The 22,966-nt window shown below is 46.4% G+C and overlaps 1 protein-coding gene across 3 annotated transcripts in view; it reads right to left on the bottom strand.

The window, feature by feature from the left end:
* cars1 (cysteinyl-tRNA synthetase 1) overlaps positions 1–22,966 on the bottom strand; it is a 130,764-nt gene that overhangs the window by 5,736 nt on the left and 102,062 nt on the right. For 2 of the 3 annotated variants that reach the window (XM_038807524.1, XM_038807522.1), the window contains 2 exons: positions 7,094–7,161; positions 2,630–2,689 (listed from right to left, as the gene is read on the bottom strand). In XM_038807524.1, the coding sequence (XP_038663452.1) occupies positions 2,630–2,689; positions 7,094–7,161 (128 nt within the window). The remainder of the gene's footprint in view (positions 1–2,629; positions 2,690–7,093; positions 7,162–22,966) is intronic. The other variant, XM_038807523.1, reaches the window with a different exon arrangement.

Here is a 22,966-nt window from a genome sequence, read left to right as displayed (position 1 = left end):
CACTGAGCACTCTGGCGTAAGCCTGGGGTGAATGAGCCGCCGCAGATGGCGATTATTGGATTCCAGGAGAAGGAGCGGGTTGTTTAATGGGCCAAAGTGAATCAGCACTCGCGGTGGGAAGGAAGAATCATCAAGATATATCAAGATGTCTGAGCAGAGTTGGCGAAGCAGCTTTTAATATGGTGAATTTAGCGCTATTCAGGAGTAGAGTCAGGTTTGGATAGGTGTCTCTTTTCGGTTGAAAGATCATTTTTTCAATACATCAGAGGAGGCGGAGGCTTTTGGCAAGGAGCATGGATTATTGAATGGATTTGATTGGGACTTTAATGGGGATGGTTGGGCGCGTGGGTTGGATAGGGGCTGCAGTTTTCATCTGCTGTATGTTTGGGATTGAGGGGGCTATGGTTGTCACGGGGTAGTGTCACGGGGTGGTTGTGGGAGCAACGGAATGGGGAATGTATGGTTCTGAGGGAGTTTAAGTATTGTAAGGGTTTTGGTTGCTCATCAGTAGCCAGTATGGGCTGGGAGGAGTTGGTGGGGGGGGGGCTTACCTTTGCTAGCTGTAAAGTCTCAGCTGGCAAATGTGAGTGAGGTGGGGGGAGGGGCTGCAGCTTGATAGACCTGCTTGAGCAAGGTTAATTGAGCCTAACATATTCATTTGGTGGTGGGGGGGAGGGGGGGGGAAAGAGAGAGAGAGAGAGAGGGGGAAGAGAGAGAGAGAGAGAGAGAAAGAGGAGGGATTCGCTTTTCTGGAAAGCTTTTTCAAGGTTAGTAGGGAGGGTGCAAGGGGGGATCTGACTGGGACTAAGCGCTTGTCAGTGTCTAGTCTTAAGGGCAGGGTTGGTGGCCACTTGGGTGGGTCCTGGCCCCAGGACGGCCAGAGGTGGCGACTTGTCTTTTATCTTTAGGAATTGTTCACTGTCAGTGGGTTGGGATCCAAGGCTGTTTTTTTTCTCTTCAAGCGAAGGGTTATGCAAATGGTATTTCATTTGTATGGATTTTTTTATTCTGTGTTTTATAAAATGAAAACTTCAATAAAAATATTTTCAAAAAAAAAAACTTGAAGCTGCCAACTACAGTAGTTTGGTAAGAAGGAGAACTGCCAGCCATCCTGTTATCAGTCGAATAACCTGCATGTTTAGTGATCCACATTTGGAGTCCTGATGTGGAGATGCCGACGTTGGACTGGGGTGAGCGCAGTAAGAAGTCTTACAACAACAGGTTAAAGTCCAATAGGTTTGTTTCAAACATGAGCTTTCGGAGCACTGCTCCTTCCTCAGGTGAGGAAGGAGCAGTGCTCCGAAAGCTCGTGTTTGAAATAAACCTGTTGGACTTTAACCTGGTGTTGTAAGACTTCTTACTGCGCTCACATTTGGAGTGACAATGGATTTTTATTTAAAGGGCAAAGGGTTGTCAGGGTAGCACATGATACATCCAGCCTCCCCGAACAGGTGCCAGAATGTAGTGACTAGGGGCATTTCACAGTAACTTCATTGAAGCCTACTCGTGACAATAAGCGATTTTCATTTTCATTTCAGTATTATTCCACATTCTCCCCGTGTCTGTGTGGGTTTCAATTCCCCACAAGCCAAAGATGGGCAGAGTAGGTGGATTGGCCATGCTAAATTGCCCCTTAATTGGAAAAAAATAATTGGGCACTCTAAATTTATATGTAAAAAATCTGGTGATATTCTATGGAATAGAAAATTAAATGATTCAGGACAAGAACTTAACCCATTCAAGCACAAGGTTTTCTATGAGCCGCTATTGCTAAATCCCAGAAAGGCTTTTTCCACAATTGTCTATTCTAAAAAAGTTGAACTGCACACAAAAAATCAGTTATTGCAAGTATCAGGGACCTGAGGGGAGGGGAGGAGGTCAGTGATCACTGTAAATGCAGTCAAAACGGTAAGCATGCATTTAACCTTCAGCAGGAATTTCAATTGCATATTTTGGTATTATAAATTAAGCATCAGTGTGTAATAAACCCAACCTCCCACAATCAGGTTGCCATCCAACAGGCGCTTAAACAAAATTTTCTAAAGAAGGATCGTACAATTGACATGAGGAATGGCCTTTTTGGTTTATTTTCTCTGCCTGACCTTCGAAGAGCCTTTTGTGTTGTTCGAACTACCACTCCAGTTGAAATGAACTAATTTCAATACAATTTGGAAATCAAACCAATTTATGGTCAACTGCTCACTGGCATTCCAGGCTGTTTTAATGTAAATGTCTCAGATGGGTGGCTCTTCATTGCAAGACAAAAATGAACATATCTGCATTGAGTTATGCAAGTGATAAAGCAGATTTAAAAAAAATATCAATTTAGAGTTCCCAATTATTTTTCCAATCAAGGACCAATTTAGCGTGGCCAATTCACCTATCCTGCACATCTTTTTGGGTTGTGGGGTGAGACCCACGCAGACACGGGGAGAATGTCCAACTCCAGTTGGACATCAGTGCTAACCACTGCGCTGCCCAGATCAACCAGATTCTTCCTCTTACTTCTTTCTCACTTCCTTTTAATTTAATTATGCCATCGAAACAGATGCAACAGAGAAGACAAGTTGTGTAAAAGCAACTGTACAGGCCGGTACAGCAGCTGTGATAACATGTGTCAAGTCCCTACCTCCTGCTCTCGCTTTTTTTGGGCTGCTTCTTCCTTTTTCCTCCTTTTCTCTTCTTCAATCTGGTGAATAAACAGTGCATTTATCATGATTGAAGCTTTTTAATGGTGGTGTTTTCTATTTAACAAGCATGTTTCTAGGATTGCAAACTGTCTCCATGTTACATCAGTACTTGGTGATATATTTTCCATCTTATTTTCTCCACAAATGGGGCTGGCTCTCACTGGGTGTGGTTCTACAGATATCAAAGCCTTCCGGTGTAGTCCTTACAACCACTCTTCACGTGAATTAATGCAGTGTGTTACACTACACAGAACATTACCGAGAGTCTGCTCCCTAGAATTACTGATTTTACATTGGGCAGGGTAGAGAAAAAGTGCTAAAGAGCAAGAATCCTGACTGCATTAACCTCTCCTTAATTTAAGGTGCAGAGGTAAATTGTATAACCCTGGTTGCACTTAGCTATTCACTTCAGATTTCATGATCTATGTGGTTTCTTAAAGCTGCCTCCACCACTTACTTCATTTCCATTGAACAGACACAAAACAACAAAATATCTAGGGTCTTGCAGTTCCAGAAGACCCGGGGCCCTTTCCCATTATGGTCACTGAAAGTTTTATTCGCCAGTTATATTGGCAGGGGAGGGAAAGTTAAAAATGAGACAACCTGGCAGTTTGTGAATGTAAATGCCTGTTACTCTGATCTGCCACTTTGGCCCAAATCATCTGTTCTTTAGGCCATCGGAGACCGGATGTATGACTGAAGAGGCCCTGAAATAAACCTGGAACGCATACCTACCTGGAAGTGTCAGCATCCAATGAGTAATTCTCCAGGACCAACTTAATATCTCCAACTTAAAGTCAGAGACTTCGGCCAGTTAAGATTACTTACCTGGAAAGTTACCCAGGAAATGTTAGATAGAAAAGATTAAGTCTAACTCCTGGGCAACTACAGAACTGACCCCCATATCCAACCACCTCCTTGCCCCAACCCCCCACACCACCCAACTACCCCCTTCACAACCTGACTTGACGATCCCCCAAACCCACCTACCCACTCATCCACCCACCACCCCACCCGCCTGCTACCCTACCCACCTCATTAATCTGTCATCCAAATTATCTTTCAATAACGCACCCACCTTTCAATAACCCTACCCACCTTTTCACTCACCCACTTACCTCACCCAACCTATTACCCTACCCATTCACTAACTTTGATCCATTTGCCCAGTTACAGCCATTCACACTGGACTTTTAAACTCATTATATGGTAACGCGAGCCATAAAAAGGGCGCGTGATGATGGATTTTAAAACTATATATTTTTGGGACTTTTTAAGTGTATCTTTCCACCCACATTTTTTTTTACCCTCTGGGGAATAGTGGAGTGGGGTGGAGAGTGGTGGAAGGATTCCCAAGCTGACTATTGGCTCGTTGAACCATAGTGAACACTCCAGCGATAATGGTGGTATTTTGCACATAAGGCATTGAGTGTGGAGCCATGATTAATGAAACTGGGGGAAGTCAATAGAGACAGCTTGTCAATAGAATTATAGAAATGATACAGCACAGAAGGGGACCATTCAACCCACCTTGCCCCTATCGACCCAAAGACACCCAAGTGCCCTTTCTAATCCCATTTACTGCACATGGCCAATAGCCCTGCAGCTTCCAGCACTTAAGTTGCATGTCCAAGCACTTTTTGAAAAAAGAATGAGTTTAGGGTGTCTGCCTCCACCACCAGCTCAGGTAGTGGGTTCCAGACAGTCACCACCCTCTGCATTAAATAGTTTTCCATCATGTCTCCTCTAATCCTTCTGCCGCTTAAAAAAACAAACAAATTTAGAGTACCCAATTCATTTTTTCCAATCAAGGGGCAATTTAGCATGGCGAATCCACCTAACCTGCACATCTTTGGGCTGTGGGGGCGAAACCCTCGCAAACATGGGGAGAATGTGCAAACTCCACACGGACAGTGACCCAGAGCCGGGATCGAACCTGGGACCTCAGCACCGTGAGGCAGCAGGGCTAACACATTGCGCCGCCGTGCTGCCCTAATCCTGCTGCCACTTAGCTTGAATCTGGTTTTTGAACTCTGGCAAGGGAAACAGGTTTGTCCTGTCTACACTATCTATACCCCTCACTATTTTGTATACCTCAATCATGTCACCCCTCAGCCATATCTTTTCCTTTTTTTTTTATTTAATAAAAAAATAAATATAGAGTACTCAATTCTTTTTTCCAACTAAGGGGCAATTTAGCGTGGCCAATACACTTACCATGCGAGACCCATGCAGACAAGGGGAGAATATGCAAACTCCACACAGACCGGGGCTGGGATTGAACCTGGGACTACAGCGCCGTGAGGCAGCAGTGCCGACCACTGCGCCACCGTGCTGCCCTAAACCTTCTATTTTCCAAGGAAAACAACTCCAACCTCACCCTCGTAGCTACAATATTCCAGGCCTGGCAACATTTTTGTAAATCTTCTCTGCACTCTCTGTGACCGCTGAGAGATAAAAGGGATAAAGATTTTTAAATATAAATTTAAAGTGTCCAATTCTTTTTCTTTTCTCAATTAAGGGGCAATTTAGTGTGGCCAATCCACCTACCCTGCACAACTTTGGATTGTGGGGGTGAGACCCATGCACACACGGGGAGAATGTGCAAACTGCACACGGACAGTGACCCGAGGCTGGGATCAAACCCACGCCCTCGGGACCTTGAGGCAGCAGTGAATGCGTCAAAATCTATAACGGGTAAAGATGTTTGGCTCTTCCATTTGCAGTGACAGGTTATGCGGAGGTTGGATTTATAACTAAAAAGGTTGGGTTTAAATTATGAAGATAAATAGGGACTTGACTTTTTAAGCTTTCGAATTTTAAAAGGAAGTTCTGCAGTGATAAAGGACTCTTACAACAGTTTCATAAGTAAACAGGGGAAGGTATATTAAATTTTATTGACTTGAAAGTAGAGGCAATAGGAAAACATGTAAAATTCTTATACTTGGTTGATGACAATAAAGTTTGAGATGGAAGGGGGAAAGAATATTTAATAGAAGATGTTCAGTTAAGTTGAGGTGGTTGTATGGGTGAAATTATCCTGAGACCAGATTTGTGCTGGAGAAGGTGCAAAAGTTGTCAATTTGAAGCAGCCAAGTCAAGACAGAAAAGTATTTTTTTTCAGAAAGCGATCTAATTCTGAACTCTTACTTTGAATTTAGATTTGTCACGTGTACTGAGGAACAGTGAAAAGTCCAAGCAGATCGTTCCATGCATGAAAGCATAGGACGTATGATAAATACACAATGCAAATACATAGACATTGGGTGAAGCATACCGAGTGTAGGGCGACACAGTAGAGAAGATGTGTAAAGAGATCAGTTCAGTCCAAAAGAGGGCCATTCAGGAGTCTGGTAACAGTGGGGAAGAGGCGGTTTTTGAATCTGTTAGTGCATGTTCTCAGACTTTTATATCTTCTGCCCGATGGAAGAGGTTGAAAGAGGGAATAACCTGGGTGGGAGGGATCTTTGAGTATGCTCCCGGTTTTCCAAGGCAGCGGGAGGTGTGGACAGTCAATGGATGGGAGGCGGGTTCGCCTGGAGGTGTTTGAGTCGTGTGATATTCCTTTATTAGAGTGACAGTAGTTCTTTGCTTTGGGCAATATTACCAGAATTTTAGCGTCAAAATCTATAAGGGAGCTGTTGCCAAGAAGGTAATTTACATGTGCGTTTCGACCAAGTGCGGGAGAAGTCGCAGAATCGCCGGGGGCCGGCGTCAATCCTGCCCCCGCCGTGTCCCGAGTTCTCCGCCACCAGAGATTCGGCGGGGGCGGAAATCGCGCCAGTCAGCACCCGCCCTTCCCCCCGGCGATTCTCTGGCCCGCGATGGGCCGAAGTCCCGTCGCTGTCAAGCCTCTCCCGCCGGCGTGGATAAAACCACCTACCTTACCGGCGGGAGCAGGCGGCGCAGGGCGATCTGGCCCCGGGGGCTGCCCCCATGGTGGCCTGGCCCGCGATCGGGGCCCACTGATCGGCGGGCGGGCCTGTGCCGTGGGGGCACTCTTTTTCTTCACCATGGCGGAGGGGGAAGTGACCCCCCTCCCCTGCTCATGCACGGGGATGACGCCAGCAGTTGCTGACGCTCCGGCGCATGCGCGGACTTCCGCCGGCCGACTAAGTCCCTTCGGCCCCGCCTGGCGTGCCACCAAAGGCAGTCCACGCCAGCCGGCGGAGCGCCAACCACTCCGGCGCGGGCCTAGCCCCTCAAGGTTAGGGCTTGGCCCCTAAAGGTGCGGAGACTTCTTTGCACCTTTGGGGCGGCCCGACGCCGGAGTGGTTCACGTCACTCCATCACGCCGGGACCCCCCCGCCCCGCCAGGTAGTGGAGAATCCCGGCCCTGGTCATTGTTTTGCATTCCATTGGGTACTTTTACCTTGCAAACATGGTGGAAATCAGCATTTTACCTTTTTCTTCTCTTCTCGCTCCCTCAACAATGTCTCTCTGTCCACAAGTTTCACCACAGTAGGTAGCCCTGCAAAAGCACACCAAACCATCAGTACATCTCACCCTAACCGTGCAGTCACAGAAGAAGACTACTCCTTCCTCCTGTTCTGAAGGTGCAATCAGTTTGGAGTACCATGGGATGGTCAGATTTCCAACTCCAAAATGGCTATTCTTCGAGTGTTGGCAGCCTATACAGATGATACTGATCCTGCCTTCAATAAACACCAATAATAGTTTTTGTAGCGGTCAGAATTAGAATCATAAGCCCAAGCTATTTTTTTCACTCACTCAGAAGACTGTGGATTCAAGAACCCACTCTAGAGACTTGAGCACAAAAATAAATCTCGGCTGATGCTCCAGGGAAATATAATGGAAGTTCTTTGCTGTTGGAAGTGTCGGCTTTCAGATGAGACATTAAACGAAGACTTGTTTGCTCTTACAGGCGTGTGTAAAAGATTGCATGGCACAATTTAAGAGGAGTTGGGAAATTATCCATGGTGTCGTGGTCAAGTTATTCTTCAATCAACATTACTAAAAATCGATTATCTGGTATTATCACATTGGTGTTTGTGCGAGTTTGCTATGTGCAACCTGGCTGCTATGTTTCCTACACTACATCAATGAGTACAGTTCAAAAGTACTTCATTGGTTGTAAAGTGCTTTGAGGTGACCCAAGGCTGTGAAAAACACTGTATAAATGCAAGTCTTTGTTTTTTACTAAGGCAAATTAGAACACTCCCAAGTGCTATCCTGGAATCTGTTACTCTGTGTGGTTCAGTGCTGTGCCAGATAGTCAAATATTAAACATTAGCTTTTCCACAGGAGAGCACACCAACAGGAATAAAAACATCAAAAATGAAACATGTCATAGCTTTTCAACGATCTTCATCATGCCTTTTCAACTTTATACTTTTCTTTTATTTTAAATTTAAGGTACCCAATTTGTTTTCCCCAATTAAGGGGCAGTTTTAGCATGGCCAATCCACCCCTCCTGCACATCTTTGAGTTGTGGGGGTAAGACCCACACAGACATGGGAAGAATGCGCAAACTCCACACGGACAGTGAACCGGCGCCGGGATCGAACCCGGGTCCTTGGCGCCCTGAGGAAGCAGTGCTAACCACCTTGCCGCCCCGACTTTATACCTTTCTATCACAATCACTGGTTACTAATCTGGATAAAGCTGTTGAACAGATCTTTTGTCTATTCCTAACCAGAAGTCATGTAGCCTGTAGAGCGCCTATGTAGCAGACTGGGATGAAACCTGGTACTCTTTTGTTTATGACAATCAGCTACTCATTGAACGCGATTCTCCGTTCCAGAGTGCAAGTGCTCCTGCCAGTAGAGAATTGGGACTGGTACCTGCTGATGTTAGGAGCGTTGCCCAAGTGCTATTCCCATTCTGTTGCCATGCAAATTTATACATGGCCACAAGCATGACGTTTCCCTTCCCAATTACTGCCCGCCATTTTGAACAACCATCCCAACCCTAGCGTCCAACAGCAGGCCTCCCCTCCCCACAGCCCAAATGTTGATCTTCTTGCTGATTTTCTTGCACCCCAACTCCTCAGGAAGGAGGGGCATCCTTTCACCCTGCCACGGGAATAAAGGTTCAGCCCCACACATCACAAGCGCATGAGGGTGATGCAACACCCTCAGGCTGCGCCCCCCCTCCCTTTCAGCCATCCAACCTCCAGCACTATCCCCCAGGCATCTCCTTCAGTCCCTGCCTCTCAGCAATGCCACAGTGCACTGCCCCCTGACACCATGGCACTGACACTCTAGCCTGGTGTGATGGACCCCAAGTCGGGGTAAGGAGGTGAGCCCATTGCTCCCGTGCTCTTTTGTTGCTGCCAGGCCACAAAGCGGGGTCCCCCTCTCTCAAGGGTCCTGGGCATTGGATGGGCTCAAGTTGTGGGCAAAGGGTAGACCCTGAGTCCCTCCCCTGGGATGGGGGTCCAGTATCTGGACTGCCCCTTCCAGCCCTGGGCAACCTGACAAACCCTCTTAGTATGGTGATCTCAGGTAGTCCTCTGTTCAAATTCTTCATCCTGGTCTGATCTGTTTAAACTCTGAAGTGGTCTTCTCAAACTGAACTGCTCTGCCTGACGGGTACAGACCAGATCTGACAGTTCATTGAAGAATCAAGCCAAGAAGACTTTCCCTTTCCTCACACCTGCTCCCACAGAACTATGATTTTAAAACTGCTGCTTTTTAAAGTGCCTGCCTTTCTAGAAAGCCCACAATTCAAAGGCTTAAAATCTCCCAAAAATCCTTTGAAATGGTATGCATTCATTCAATTTCACAGAGCAGTACCTTTCACTCGTCTTTGATTGACAATTTAATGGTTTAAACACAACTGCCAGAAGGTTTGGTTATTTATAGTTCCCTTCATGCTTGCATGCATCTGAAGTACCATCATTGATTCTAACTGCAATGTTTATAAATATTCTTGTTATGATTGACAGCTCCTGACCACATCAAAGCAGCTAAGTGGTTTCAGTTCCTCTTTTCTAACCATAGAAAGCACTTAGCACTGTTGAAGTGGTCAGGAACTATCAATCATAACAAGAATAACAAGTCCCCCAGGACCCTTGCGGGACCCTCCCTCTGCAGCCTGGCATTAGCAGAAGATCAGTGGGCTAAATCCCTCGAGCTCCCTTGGGGTCCATCGTGCTAGAACTATGCTTGGCAATAATCACACAAAAGCCTGCCCGGTGGAGTTCGCGCTGTGGGGGTCGGGCTATAATGGGGGGGCAAGATTCAGGCTTTCAGCCCGTTCATTGTATTGAAATCCATATAAATCAGCTGTTTCCATGTTCCCGCCAGTGCGGTGCAGGAAGCCTGCTATGGCCAGCGGGCCAGGAGTGGAGACTAGGGATGGGTGTGCCGCCTGCCGTTGATCCAGTTTTTGCCCCGACGCAGGATTCGCCACTTGATGGGGATCCCCGATCATAGAGTCCCGATCAGAGCAGTGCCGAACGGAGAATCACAGTCATTGTATTATCATAGAATTCCTGCAGTGCAGGAGGCCATTTGGCCCATCGAGTCTGCAACAACCCTCCAAATACTTTTTAAAAATAAATTTAGAATACCCAATTATGTTTTTCCAATTAAGGGGCAATTTAGCGTGGCCAATTCACCTACTGCACATCTTTGGATTGTGGGGGGAGACCCATGCAGACATGGGGAGAATGTGCAAACTCCACATGGACAGTGACCTGGGGCAGGGATTGAACCCGGGTACTCAAACCGACTCTCCAAATATTATCTAGATCCACTCACCTGCCCATCCCACCCTACTCCCCACGGTAACCTAACCTGCACATGCCTGGACACCAAGGGACAATTTTAGCATGGCCAATCCACCCAACCTGCACATCTTTGGACTGTGGGGGAAACCAGAGCACCCAGAGGAAAATCACACAGTCATCCAAAAGGTGGTTTGGTTAAACTACAGAATCAATTCTTAAAAGTCATTTTGAAGTTACTTCAATAACTCAGTGAGTAATAAATTACACAGTAACAGAAGTAAATATGATCATCCAAGTTCAATCCTCATTAATGATTAATTAGCTGAATTAGCTGGTAGAGTAGTGGGTGTGAGAATTACAATGAGCCTCTGTGGCCTGGGATTGGATGAAATGGGTGGTGGAACAAAGGTTCTCAGGACTATTGTCCATTTTAGTGCAGTAGAAAGTGTTATTTTGAAGATTACAATTGAGGCACAAGCATACCCATAACTAACACAACTTTAAAAATGCAATGGAGCAGCTAAGGAAACCATGGGGCCCTTTCCAAGAATGAACAGGGAGGGTGCTGACAATAGGCAGATTTGAGTCAGAAGAGTGTGGCTCTCAACAGCAGGACCCAGAGGGCGTTTCACTTCCACTCATGCCAGGAGCTGAAACACATTACAATATAAATCTTAAATGTATGTAGTGGGTATGTGAACCATATGCAATCGCACAGTGGCAGCAAGCAAACACCGTCACCTTACTCAATTTAATTTTGCAATGGGTTAAGTCCCACCTCTACAAGCACCCAGTCTCTGCAGGCAGGGTGAACTGGTAGGAGGTTGCAGCAAGATCTTCCACCTGCGGGACCAGTGAACAATGCTTTTCTGAACCACATGATCCATCCTCCTTGGAAGCTTCTGTAAATTAATCCCCCTCACTCTCCCTTCTCCTCTCCTCATTCCTCCAACTTGTCTGCAGCAAGCATCTTGTTTGACTCTCCCCAACAGCAAGAATCTCCCTAGATCCCCATCAGCAACATGTCTGGATACAAAGAGCAGCTCCGCTGTTCAGCGATGCCTCCTTGCATGTTCCCTTCCAGGCCATCTGGTAACAGGGCGCTCTCCTCCACAGGGATGGCAATAGAAGATCCTCCTGTTTGATCACAGTGGCCTGGACGGTGATCACAGAGAAAATGAGCAGACACGCCAAAGGGTCAAAGACCACCTGTGATCTGCCAGGGGCAATGTGACATTGCATCAAAGGATCTCTCATGAGGGTATTAAGTAATGAAATTTGCAAATGGGGAGAGTGGTCAGGCTGGAAAATGTGTGGTCATCCTCACTACCCATGGCAATAGAGGCCACGCTGCATGACAGCTGCGCATGTTGAAGCAAATGACTACCAGTTATAATGTCGGGCCAGCAAGTGGCATGGGGACAAGAGAACTAGGTGTCTCTTGACATATCACCAAGTCTCCACTTCATCATGCAGGATAAGGAGACCAATGTCAAGGAGAGGAGCAAGTTAGAAGGAGGTGTTCCTGAGAGAAGATTCCAAAACCACGTGGGAAGAAAGTCGCAGAGACTATGGGATAGCAGGGCAGCCATTCAATTGTAGACGGCAAGGCTGGATTAGCCAACCAGCAACGCGCCAATGTCCAACCTGGTGTTGAGACATAAGACACGCTAGAGACAAGGGTGAATCTGTGATTTCCTCTACTTCTCCATATTATTCGCCACTGCAGGTCATCGTCATTGTGTGCAAAGGCCCAACCCAAGGAAGAAAACAACACCTCGGAGGATGAAGACCTACAACATTGTAGAAGTCAGGTATTTTAAATACACTTAATATAGGTAAAAAAAAGCTGTTTAAAGCATAAATATTAAATCCCAGTTTTAAAATGAAAGAAACATACAATTTCCAAACTCAGACATGAGTTTGGAAAACACAGAACCACTGATAAAAACATCACATTTTTCCAAGGGCATGGGCTGAATCTCATGGCAATAAGGTGGAAGCATTAAAGGCTCCATTGTTCTGATTTCAGGCCACTTGTGATAACAGCCTGAACCACATTCCATAACGTATGCAAGCCGAAACATTTTAGACTGTGTTAAGACAGTTTCAATTATATTTTCGGAATTATAGTATGATGAGATGACATAACGTCTCAATTGTTGCAGATAAGCAACAATTGGAAGTGGCGTTGCATCGTGAGGATGGACGGCTTGTTATCAAATCAAATGTGTTTTGAATATAGCTTAAACCAATTAGGATTATATTGGGGTGTGATCGGATCGCTTAAGACAGATATGAAATAGTATATCCATGGATGACTTGGCCACCATTTTAGACAGAAAGAGACAGAGAAAGAAAGGAAGAAAGAGACAGAGAGAAAGAGACAGGAAAGAGTCAAAGAGAAGAAAGACAGAAAGAGAGAGAGAGAGAAAGTAAAGGAAGAGAATTAGAAAAGAGTTCTGTATTCCTATTTCATTTTCATACTTTGACTTCAGCCGTTGACTTTTAAAGTTGTGTTCAGGCTATTGTCTCAGAAGATAATTCCTGTGATTCTTTGAAGAAAATCAAATTGTCTACAAACTACCTTTTAAATGAAATTCAAGTTGTAACCAATGAACTTCAAATAAAACAATTCTTATTTGCACCTGACAAGTTTTTAACTTGAATTTCTACTGAGTTTCAGCAATGTCTCAAGAACAACCGGTAAATTGAATAAAACTTCACAATCCGAAGATACAACAAACATCCAGAGGATACACTGTCTTCCACCTCTCCCTCATTCTTCATCAGTTCACACTTACACGGGTCATTGAGGGTTCGCTAATAGAATTGAAGGCAAACAGCCCCCAGGCATCAATGACCCCAAAGTTTCCACTAGGCAGGGCTAAACAAGGTGCCCCTGCAACTGTGCATGAGACCCCAAAATCATCGGACCACAAAGACAGCCACCAAGATCATTTTATGCAATGACCATTGGTCTCAGTAGCCAGCTTCCTCCTCAGCTTTGGATGTCACGACCACACCAAGGCATAATGGGCATAAGGGGAAATTTAAATATTTTGTGGGTACAATGGTGGCATGGGTGTTGAGAAACTGTAAATTTATGCACATGTTTATATCTCACATTACATTTGTTTCACTTGATAGTTGTGTGCATCATTTGCATTTTTTAGGATGTTCTCATTCAGAGAGCATATTGTACTATTATGCTTCATGACTGGCAATCACTGTTGAGTGAAGTGTACTGAGGGACATCTCACTTGTGTGGGTAGCAATGTCATGGTGTGTTTGGGTTCAGACTTTATTGCATGATGATGTGTATGGCTTCCTTTGTATTGTCAAGACAGGGCGACATGGCTCAATATGCAGCCTCTGGTGGCCCTCCCATAAATGGCATGCCAAGGAGATGACCCTGTCACTGTGTGCAAGGAGCAGCAGGGTCACTCATTATAACCTCAGTGACTTTGGTGCAAGTGCAAAGCATATATCCTTGGAGGTTCGGGCTGCAGGCTGGCAGAAATGTGCACACATTCAAAGCAGACAATACTTTGCAGGTGATGTATTGCTGGTCAGGAAGGTGCCTCATTCCTGTGCAAGCTGATTTAGCTCACCAGGCTAAATAGCTGGCTTTTAAAGCAGACCAAGCAGGCCAGCAGCACGGTTCAATTCCCGTACCAGCCTCCCTGGACAGACGCCGGAATGTGGCGACTAGGGGCTTTTCACAGTAACTTCATTGAAGCCTACTCGTGACAATAAGCGATTTTCATTTCATTAAAGAGGAGGTTGACCCTGACAGCCCTTAACCTCTTTCCATAGCCCTGGTATCTTCGAAAGGTGTCACAATATCTCTGTCCTCTTTCTCAAAATTCCTCTTGTAAGATTCCATCCGGTTCCATTTCATTAATTTTATTATTTTGGTCCTTGGACCCATAATCGGGATGTGTCTTTAAGCAGAAGATTCAAATTTGAAACAGCCTGCCTGGTTGCCAGGACATTGTGTTCCCATGCTTTGAATCTTGGAAAGGAGAAGTCTGACTCTTCAGCATCGAGCGGATTTTCGGAATCAGCTTTGGAGGGAGTTGGTTTGATTGGTTAACTGGCATTCGGTGGGTTGGCCAGCAACAGTGTTCTGCTTGACAACAGCCAGTGGCTGGTTCTTGTATGATGCTTTTTGAGAAAACTTGGCAGAAGTGTTTGTCCTTGGAAATGAAAGGAACACACTCAACCTTGCTGAAGTGAAATAACTGCTCTATTGTTCTGAAAGCAGTGAGTGCCTGGCACATCATTTACTGTGAACCTGAAATTATGCTGAGTCTGCAGAGAAAACCATCTTAAGCAGAGAAGGAAGGAGTACAAAACAAAAGCCTGAACTTTAGAAAGACACTGATGGAAGTCATCCCAGTGCATCAAAAATCCATATCCTTTTATTTTTATTTCTATTTTATTTCCCTTTCCACCTTTCTTTCCCCTCAATGTTGCTTGTCTGTGTGTATAGAGTGGGGTAGTAGATAGTTACATTTTCTGTCAGTTTAATTGTAATACTGTACATAATAAAAGGTTACTACTGTGTTGTAAAGTTACAAACCTAGTGACTAGTTTATTGGGCTTAACCAAGGACCTCAGGTATTTTAAATAAAATTTAATTTCACCTGTGTTGTGAGTCTGGATCAAGAGAGGCTGGAATTGACCGAGCACTTGCCCAGTGAGTCACGGAGGAGAGAACCTCCTCCATATTCTCAATGGTAATTGCTCTTCCCTTTGCAATACCATGTTGGGCAATACACAACAGACCATAACAATTTTGGATACCCTGTGTGGTGTGTACTGTAATGCACTGCCAGAGCAGTCAAGGCAGTGGAAGCCTATTTGCAGCAAGCCAATGGTCTGCTCTATGATTGCCCTGGTTGTTCGGTGTTGTAACACCCCTTGTGGGCTGTATGGATGACGCACTGGTGTCATCAGTCAGAATTCAGCCTTGCATGTGGGCAGAGGCTTCAAATAACTTTGGGATATGGGAGTTGAATCAAATGTCTGAGTCATGAGACCTTCTTGGGAAACAAAACAGACTTGCATAACTTGTTTTCTATGGTCACAGACTAGTTAAACATTAAGGGAGTGTAACCCGTTCCATATTCATGTGGCTGGCAGTTCCCAGGAAGCTCTAATGGCCATGTAACCTCAGTCAATTCGATCCCGCACTTATGAGAACCGTGCGATGATGTTGAAGTCCACTGCTCTTACAACCTGCCTGTCAGCATTGGTTGTGAACTTAATGAATTTGTTGGTCCTTTTGAACAGAGCATAAGCCACCTCCCTGAAGCATCTGTGTTGCAGCCTGGGATAAGCCACAAACGTCCCCAGAGTACCCCTGGTTTAATCCGCGAGCATGGAAATTCAGTGCCCCAGTAACTTTTGAGGGCGATTAGCATCAAGTTCCCTCCAAATCCAAAGGGCTTATTAAAAGAGAGAACACAAGTAAGTAACCGCCTCTGAGGAAAGCCTAAGCTAACCACAACATTGCCTCTCAGACATCTGAAGGTAGATGCTATGCATTCTGAATACGCGCTGATACGCTAATGCTCGCCAATGATGGCCCTGACTGCCTTCCTCCTGACCTCCTTCCCGCTTTGCTGGTGTCAACACTTTTCTTTCTCATGGTGCCATTCAGCCATGGCCCAATTCTGGCAAATGGTCTTCTCCACCACCCAAATTTGAAGATTGGGTGTTTGAGATCCATAGTAAACCCACAAAATGAACTGTGTGAAGGCAGGTAGGCAAAGATATGACTACCTCCATGTCCAAGGCTTTAATCCATAAAGTAGCTGCAGTAGATCAATGGGAATGTATAACCCAACCACGGGCCATACCGAGGACTCCTCCCATCCTACAGAGATCTCGTCCCACAAGAACTTGATCTCCTGCCAGCTCAATCAGTGTCAGTAACCATGTTGATGGAACTGCAGAGTGCAGCTGCATTCCATCCACCTTTACCCTACCTGTCACCCTCAAGCAACCTCCCATCACTCTTGACCTCTATAACAGCACCCTCTGCCTTCCCTCTCAATCACCTCCAGACTCCAACCATTACACTTAACCCAGTGCCGGTGACCCTTGACCTTCCATCTGTCACCCTCAACTCTCCCAGGAGTGAGGATTTTTCTCCCCAATTCCCATTGATTCCAATTTTGCTCAGGCTCCTTAATGCCATTCGGTCAAATGCTGTCTCAATTGTTAAGTGGAGTCATTCTCATCTCTACTTGAGTTCAGCTCTTTTGTCCAGGTTTGAACCAAGGCAGTAATGAGGTCAGGAGGTGAGTGGCCCTCACAGAACCTAAACTGAGTGTTAGTGAGCAGGTTATTGCTGAACAAATGCTGCTCGATAGCACTGTTGACAGCCCCTTCCATCACTTTGTTGATGATTGAGAGTAGACTAATGGGGCGGTAATTGGCCAGGTTGGATTTTGCCTGCTTTTTGCAGAAAGGCCATACCTGGGCAGTTTTCCACATTGCCAGTTTTTAGCTGTAATGACATAGCTTGGCAAGGGGCACAGCTAGTTCTGAGCACAAATCTGTTTTATGTATTCATTTGCACGATGTGGGCATTTCTGACGAGGCCAATATTTATTGCCCATCCCTAACTGCCCTTGAGAAGGTGGTGGTGAGCTGCCTTCTTGAACCACTGCAGTCCATGTGGTGCAGGTATACCCACAGTGTTTTCAGGGAGTTCCAAGGATTTTGACACAAGGTACAGTGAAGGAACAGTCATATATTTCCGAGTCAGGACGGTGAGCGACTTGGAGGGGAACTTCTAGGTGGTGATGTTCCCATGTATCTGTTGTCTTTTAGATGATAGCAATTGTGGATTTGGAAGGTCCTGCCGAATTCCTGCAGTGCATCTTGAAGATGATACACACTCCTGCTACTGTGTTGGTGGTGGGGGGAGTGAATGTTTGTAGATGGAGTACCAATCAAGCGGGCTTCTTTGTCCTGTATGGTGTCGAGCTTCTTGAGTTTTGTTGGAGCTGCATTCATCCAAACAAGTGGAGAGTATCTCATCATTCTCCTGAAGTGTGCTTGTCACCGGCAGACAGGCTTTGGGGAGTCAGGAAGTGAGTTTTTGCTGCAGGATTCCTAGACTCAGACTTGCTTTTGTAGTCACAGTATTTATCTGGCTAGACCAGTTCAGTTTCTGGTCAGTTGTAAACCCCAAGATGTTGATAGTGGGGAATTCAGCAATGATAATGCCATTGAATGTCAAAGGCCGATGGTTAGATTCTTTCTTGTTGGAGATGGTCATTGCCTGGCCCTTGTGTGGTGCGAATGTTACTTGCCACTTGCCAGCCCAAGCCTGGATATTGTCCAGGTCCTGCTGCATTTGGACATGGACTGCTTCAGTAGCTGAGGCATCACGAATGGTGCTGAACATAATCATGAGTGAACATCCCCACTTCTGACCTTATGATGGAAGGAAGGTCATTGATGAAGCAGCTGAAGATGGTTGGACCTAGGACACTACCCTGAGGAACTCCTGCAGTGATGTCCTGGAATTGAGATGACTGACTGCAATCACCACAACAATCTTCCTTTGTGCTAGGTATGAATCCAACCAGTGGAGAGTTTCCCTCCTGATTCCCATTGACTCCAGTTTTGCTGGGGCTTCTTGATGCCACACTAGGTCAAATGCTGCCTAGGGCTGGAATCTTTTCAGGGCCTATGGCCTCTGCAGTTTTTAGTGCCTTCAGCCGTTTCTTGATATCAAGTGGAGTGAATCAAATTGGCTGAAGACTGATAGCTGTGATGTTGGGAGACCTTAGGTGGAGGTCTCAGGAGGAACTGAATTAGACAAAGACGGAGCTTCACCCGAGATCCAAAGATTGCACAATCTCTCCTGATGCTTGCCATCCTTGTGCCGTTGGGAAATAGGAGCAAATTCCCTGTGCGGTGATGACTTAATATTTAAGATATGACTTAATTTGTGAAGTTTCCATTCAATTGGTACTTCTGCTTTGCAGATACATGGTAAATAGGTTCCTGCCACTAGGTGGCGTGATGTGATGCCTGCTGACACACAACTGGTTATTTACAAATATACACAGAATATCAAAAGAACACATCAACACAGTAAACAAGCAGAACTCTCCAAACCCTCTGACACCAACACCCCGCCACATCCTGCCACCCCCATTTTAACCCCCCCCCACCCCTCAATTCTCCTTGAAGAAATCGATGAACCATTTTCACCGTCTGCACCCGCCCAGCCAGCGACAGCGGCAACACACCCCACCTCTTATCGATCGGGATCATTCTTTCCCATATTCAATTTATATCCCGAAAACCGGTCAAATTCCCCCCTGATCTCCATAATCCCCCCGATGCTGCCCATCGGGTCCAAAATATATAATAACAAGTCACCCTTTATATAACCAAAGCCTATGCTCGGCACCTCCTCCGCCCCCCCCCTCCAACCCTGATCAATCCCGATGCGCCCGATGCGCCATTGCCAACGGCTCTATCACAAAGGCGAAAACCATTGGGCACCACTGCCTCGTCCCACAATGTAGCCCAGAGTACCCCAAACTCACTCGATTCGTCCGGACACTCGCCACCAGCTCCTTGTACAGCAGCTGGACCAGATCCACAAACCCCCGTCCGAACCCAACCTGCCCCAGCACCTCAAACAAATATGCCCACTCCATCCGATCAAAAGCTTTCTCCCCGTCCATCACCACCACACCTCCTGCCCCTCAGAGGGTATCATAATCGCGTTAAGTAACCTCTGCACATTTGCCAACAACGGTATTCCCTTCACAAAACCCATCTGGTCCTCCCCCATCACCCCGGCACACGTTCCTCAACCCACTATGCAAGCAACTTCGCCAATAGCTTGGCATCAACAGTCAATAACGATATTGGGTGGTACGACCCACACTACTCTGGGTCCTTATCCTTCTTTAAAATCAGGGAGTTGGAAGCCTGTGATTATACATCCTCACCAGCAGTGGCCCCAGCCCCACCCCAAACGTTTTATAAAACTCCACTGGGAACCCGTCCAGCCTCGGGGTCTTCCCTATCTGCGTCGCACCCATGTCATCCATCACCTCCCTCAACCCAATTGGGGCCCCCAGGCTCTGAACCCGACCCCCCTCCACATTGGGAAACTCCAACCCATCCAGCAACTGCTGCATCCCCTCTTCCCCTTTCGGGGGCTCCAACCCATAGAGCCTCCTATAAAAGGCCTCATTTGCCCCATTCATTCCCTCCGGGTCCATCACCATCTTACCCCTCTCATCCATCACTCGCCAATCTCTCTGACTTGCTTCCTCAACTAATGGGCCAGCATCCTACAGCTTTCTCCCCATACTCATAAACTGCCCCCTCTGGCCTTCCGCAACTGCCCACCGTCTTATAGCGTCTTGATTGCCTCCTCTGCCGATCAGCAATACCCTTTTTAGAGCCAGCTCCTGGCCTGCGTCACGCACTCTTCGCATGCTTGCTGCCATCTCTCCCTTCCAACTACGCCACACCAAGTACATCCATGTCAGCAACCCTCCCCCCCCCTTAAACAAAAAAACAACCCATCCCCCGCCATCCTTTCCTTCTGACAACCCCCACCTCATTCCCACTAACTAGCCACCAGGTAGCATGGTGACCCTCGCCCAAGGCCTTGGACGTCTTCTCAACCCTCCCCTGCAGTCCTCCCAACCACCCACAAAGAGAAACAAAAGGCACATTCACCATTGTCGCTTCCTCATTGAAACCCCCTCAAACGCGCCACCCCATGCACTTTACAATGTACACAAAGCTCCTCTCCAAAGTTCAGTGTCCTCACACTCCTCCCAGTCCATGGCCCCTCAAAGTCCATCTCCTCCTCTGGCGAGTCAAAATAAATCTTCTGTTTCTGATGTGTCACCCACAAGAGGGCAGGGTACCAAATCCCAACCTTCACCCCCTTCTTAAAGAGGGCAGCCTTTATCCGGTTGAACCCGGCCCTCTTCTTCGCCGACTCTGCGTTCAGGTCCTGGTAGACTTGCAGCTCACTCCCTTCTCGGTGCATTTCCAAGTCTGCTTTGCCCTTTTCAAAATCTTTTCTTTGTCCAAGAATCGTTGCAGTCGCACCACCAGCACTCTCGGTGGCTCCCCCACCGATGGCCTCCTCCTCAGCGCCCTGCGTGCCCGATCCAGCTCAAGGGGCCAGTCAAAGGCCCCCTCCCCCCATCAACCTTTCCAGCATCCTTGACAAATGCTTGGTGGCTTACGCTTCCTCGATATCCTCAGGGATCCCAACAATCCTCAGGTTCTGTCTCCTGGAACAGTTATCCAGATTCTCTAATCTCTCTCAGCCTCTTCTGGCTGTGCACCACCATCCCCAACTCCATCTCCAATGAGGCCATCCGCTCCTCGTGCTCCCCCACTGCCTCATCCACTTTCTGAATCACCAGGCCCCGAGCCTCCAAACTCTGCTCCACTCTCTCAATCGCAGCTCTAAGCAGCTTCACCACTGTAGTCAGGTCTTCCAAAGTCTCTTTTCGCTGCTGCTGGCACTTTCCGTTCAGAAACTCCACTGGCTGCTCCGTCGACCCCTTCCCCTTTGCCATTTTCACCTGAGATGCACCGCGAAAACCTTCTTGCTTCAGCTGCTCGCTCTTTCTCGTGGCACTTTTTGCCCTCTGATCCGTACACCAGAGGAGTATTACCTTCCCTGGGCACTCACATAACCTTTGCACTCACAAAAAAAACCCATATGGGTGGGGAAGGGCCAACAAAATTCACCTTAAATGGGAGCCACCAAGTGCGCGACCATTCACTCCATGGCCGCCACAGGAAGTCCACAACTTGCTATTACAAGAACTCAACCTGTTGTGAGGAAACCAAAATGTTGATTTCCACCTAATTATTCTCCCAGCCTGCCTCATTTCCTGGTGTTGCTCATTATGCTTTCCCTTAATTTGCTCTGTTTTAATAACCTTTGCTCAAGAGTCGCCAGGTATCTTTCTGATACCACCACAGGGTTCAAAGCCAAGTGCTGATCAATGACTTGATACACCAGTTAGTAAGTTTGAAATCAATACACATTTATTTACACACACAGTGAATTATTACTCACGCATAAACTCTATTCGCTAAACTACAACTACTACTAAAGCCTGTACTTAGCTTCGAGTGGCCCACTCAGTCAGAGGAACAATGGCCGTTGTCCGGTTCTGATACTGCTGGCTTCGAACTGGGATAGGATAATAGCTAGGAGCGTCTATCTCGTAGTGTGCGTTGACCGTAGACTTACTTGGTTGGTGCTTGGCGGGCCTCTCGTCGCTGAGAGCCAAAAGCCAAGGTGAAGGTGAAGAGATCTTCCACGAGCTTCCAAGAGAGCGAACTGAACTTGGGGACTCTGTTTTATAGTCCCCAGGGGTTTCGCGCCCTTCTGGGCGGACCCCGGACTTGGTCCCAATTAATTGGACCATGTCCCAATCGTTCGTATTGATTTTCTCCAATACCGGAGTTGTTCCCTGATCGTTGGGCGGGCCCTATGTGGCCGTTGGCCTGCCTTTGTTTTAGCTCCCACTGGCGCCGGGGAGTCTGTCCTGGTCTCGATTGTTTCAATGTTTCTTTTTGTCCCTGGAGATAGCTCATTAATATGTTAATGGCTATTGGTTTCAGTTCAGTCTGGGTTCTGCAACTCTTAATACACAGGAAACCTTGCACCTGCTTGTTTTCTCTAGTGTTGTCCGTTTTTCCCTGCATTCCTTGCGAATGTCCATTTTGGAATCGGGATGTGGCCACCCCAGGTGGCTACACTGGTCTTCAAGGCCCCTTCAAATTCTGCACGAGAAGGCAGTGCTCTAAGAAACTATCTTGAATACACTCAATGAACTAATTTTCCAGACTTCCTTTGCTAATCTCATTTGCCCAATCTACATGTAGATTATAAGTCACCCATAATTACCTTTCTTATAGGCACCATTTATTTCTTCCTGTATACTCTGTTCTACAATTTAACTACTGCTAGGGGGCCTATAAACTCCTCCCACAAGTAACTTTTACATTTCTTATTTCTTATCTTTATTCAAACTGATTCTACATTTTGCTATTTCGAGCTAAGGTAATCTCTCACTACTGTACAAGGTTATCCTTAATTAACAAGAGCTACCCCACCAATGTTTCCAAGCTTGATGTCTTTTTGAAATGCCAAATATCCTTCAATATTCAGGTCCCAGTCTTAATCACCCTGCAGCCATATCGCTATGATGGTAGCCATGATGTGGAGATGCCGACGTTGGACTCGGGTGAGCACAGTAAGAAGTCTTACAACACCAGGTTAAAGTCCAACATGTTTGTATCAAACACTAGCTTTCGGAGCGCTGCTCCTTCCTCAGGTGAATGTTAATGGTTCTATGATGGTTATCAGGTTATACATATTTATTTCTACCTGCACGAATAATTCATCCATTTTGTTAAAAATACCATACCCATTCAGATACAGAGCCTTGAACTCTATACTTTTACCATTTTTGCAATCTCTGGCCTTATCTGCTGGTGCACCCTTACTTTTGTACACTCTATCAAACTATTCGGAAGGACA

The sequence above is a fragment of the Scyliorhinus canicula genome, chromosome 9, assembly GCF_902713615.1.
Source record: "Scyliorhinus canicula chromosome 9, sScyCan1.1, whole genome shotgun sequence".
NCBI classification, from domain to species: domain Eukaryota; kingdom Metazoa; phylum Chordata; class Chondrichthyes; order Carcharhiniformes; family Scyliorhinidae; genus Scyliorhinus; species Scyliorhinus canicula.
The sequence above is the reverse complement of the archived record's forward strand: the minus strand, read 5'-3'. Positions and strand labels throughout refer to the sequence as shown.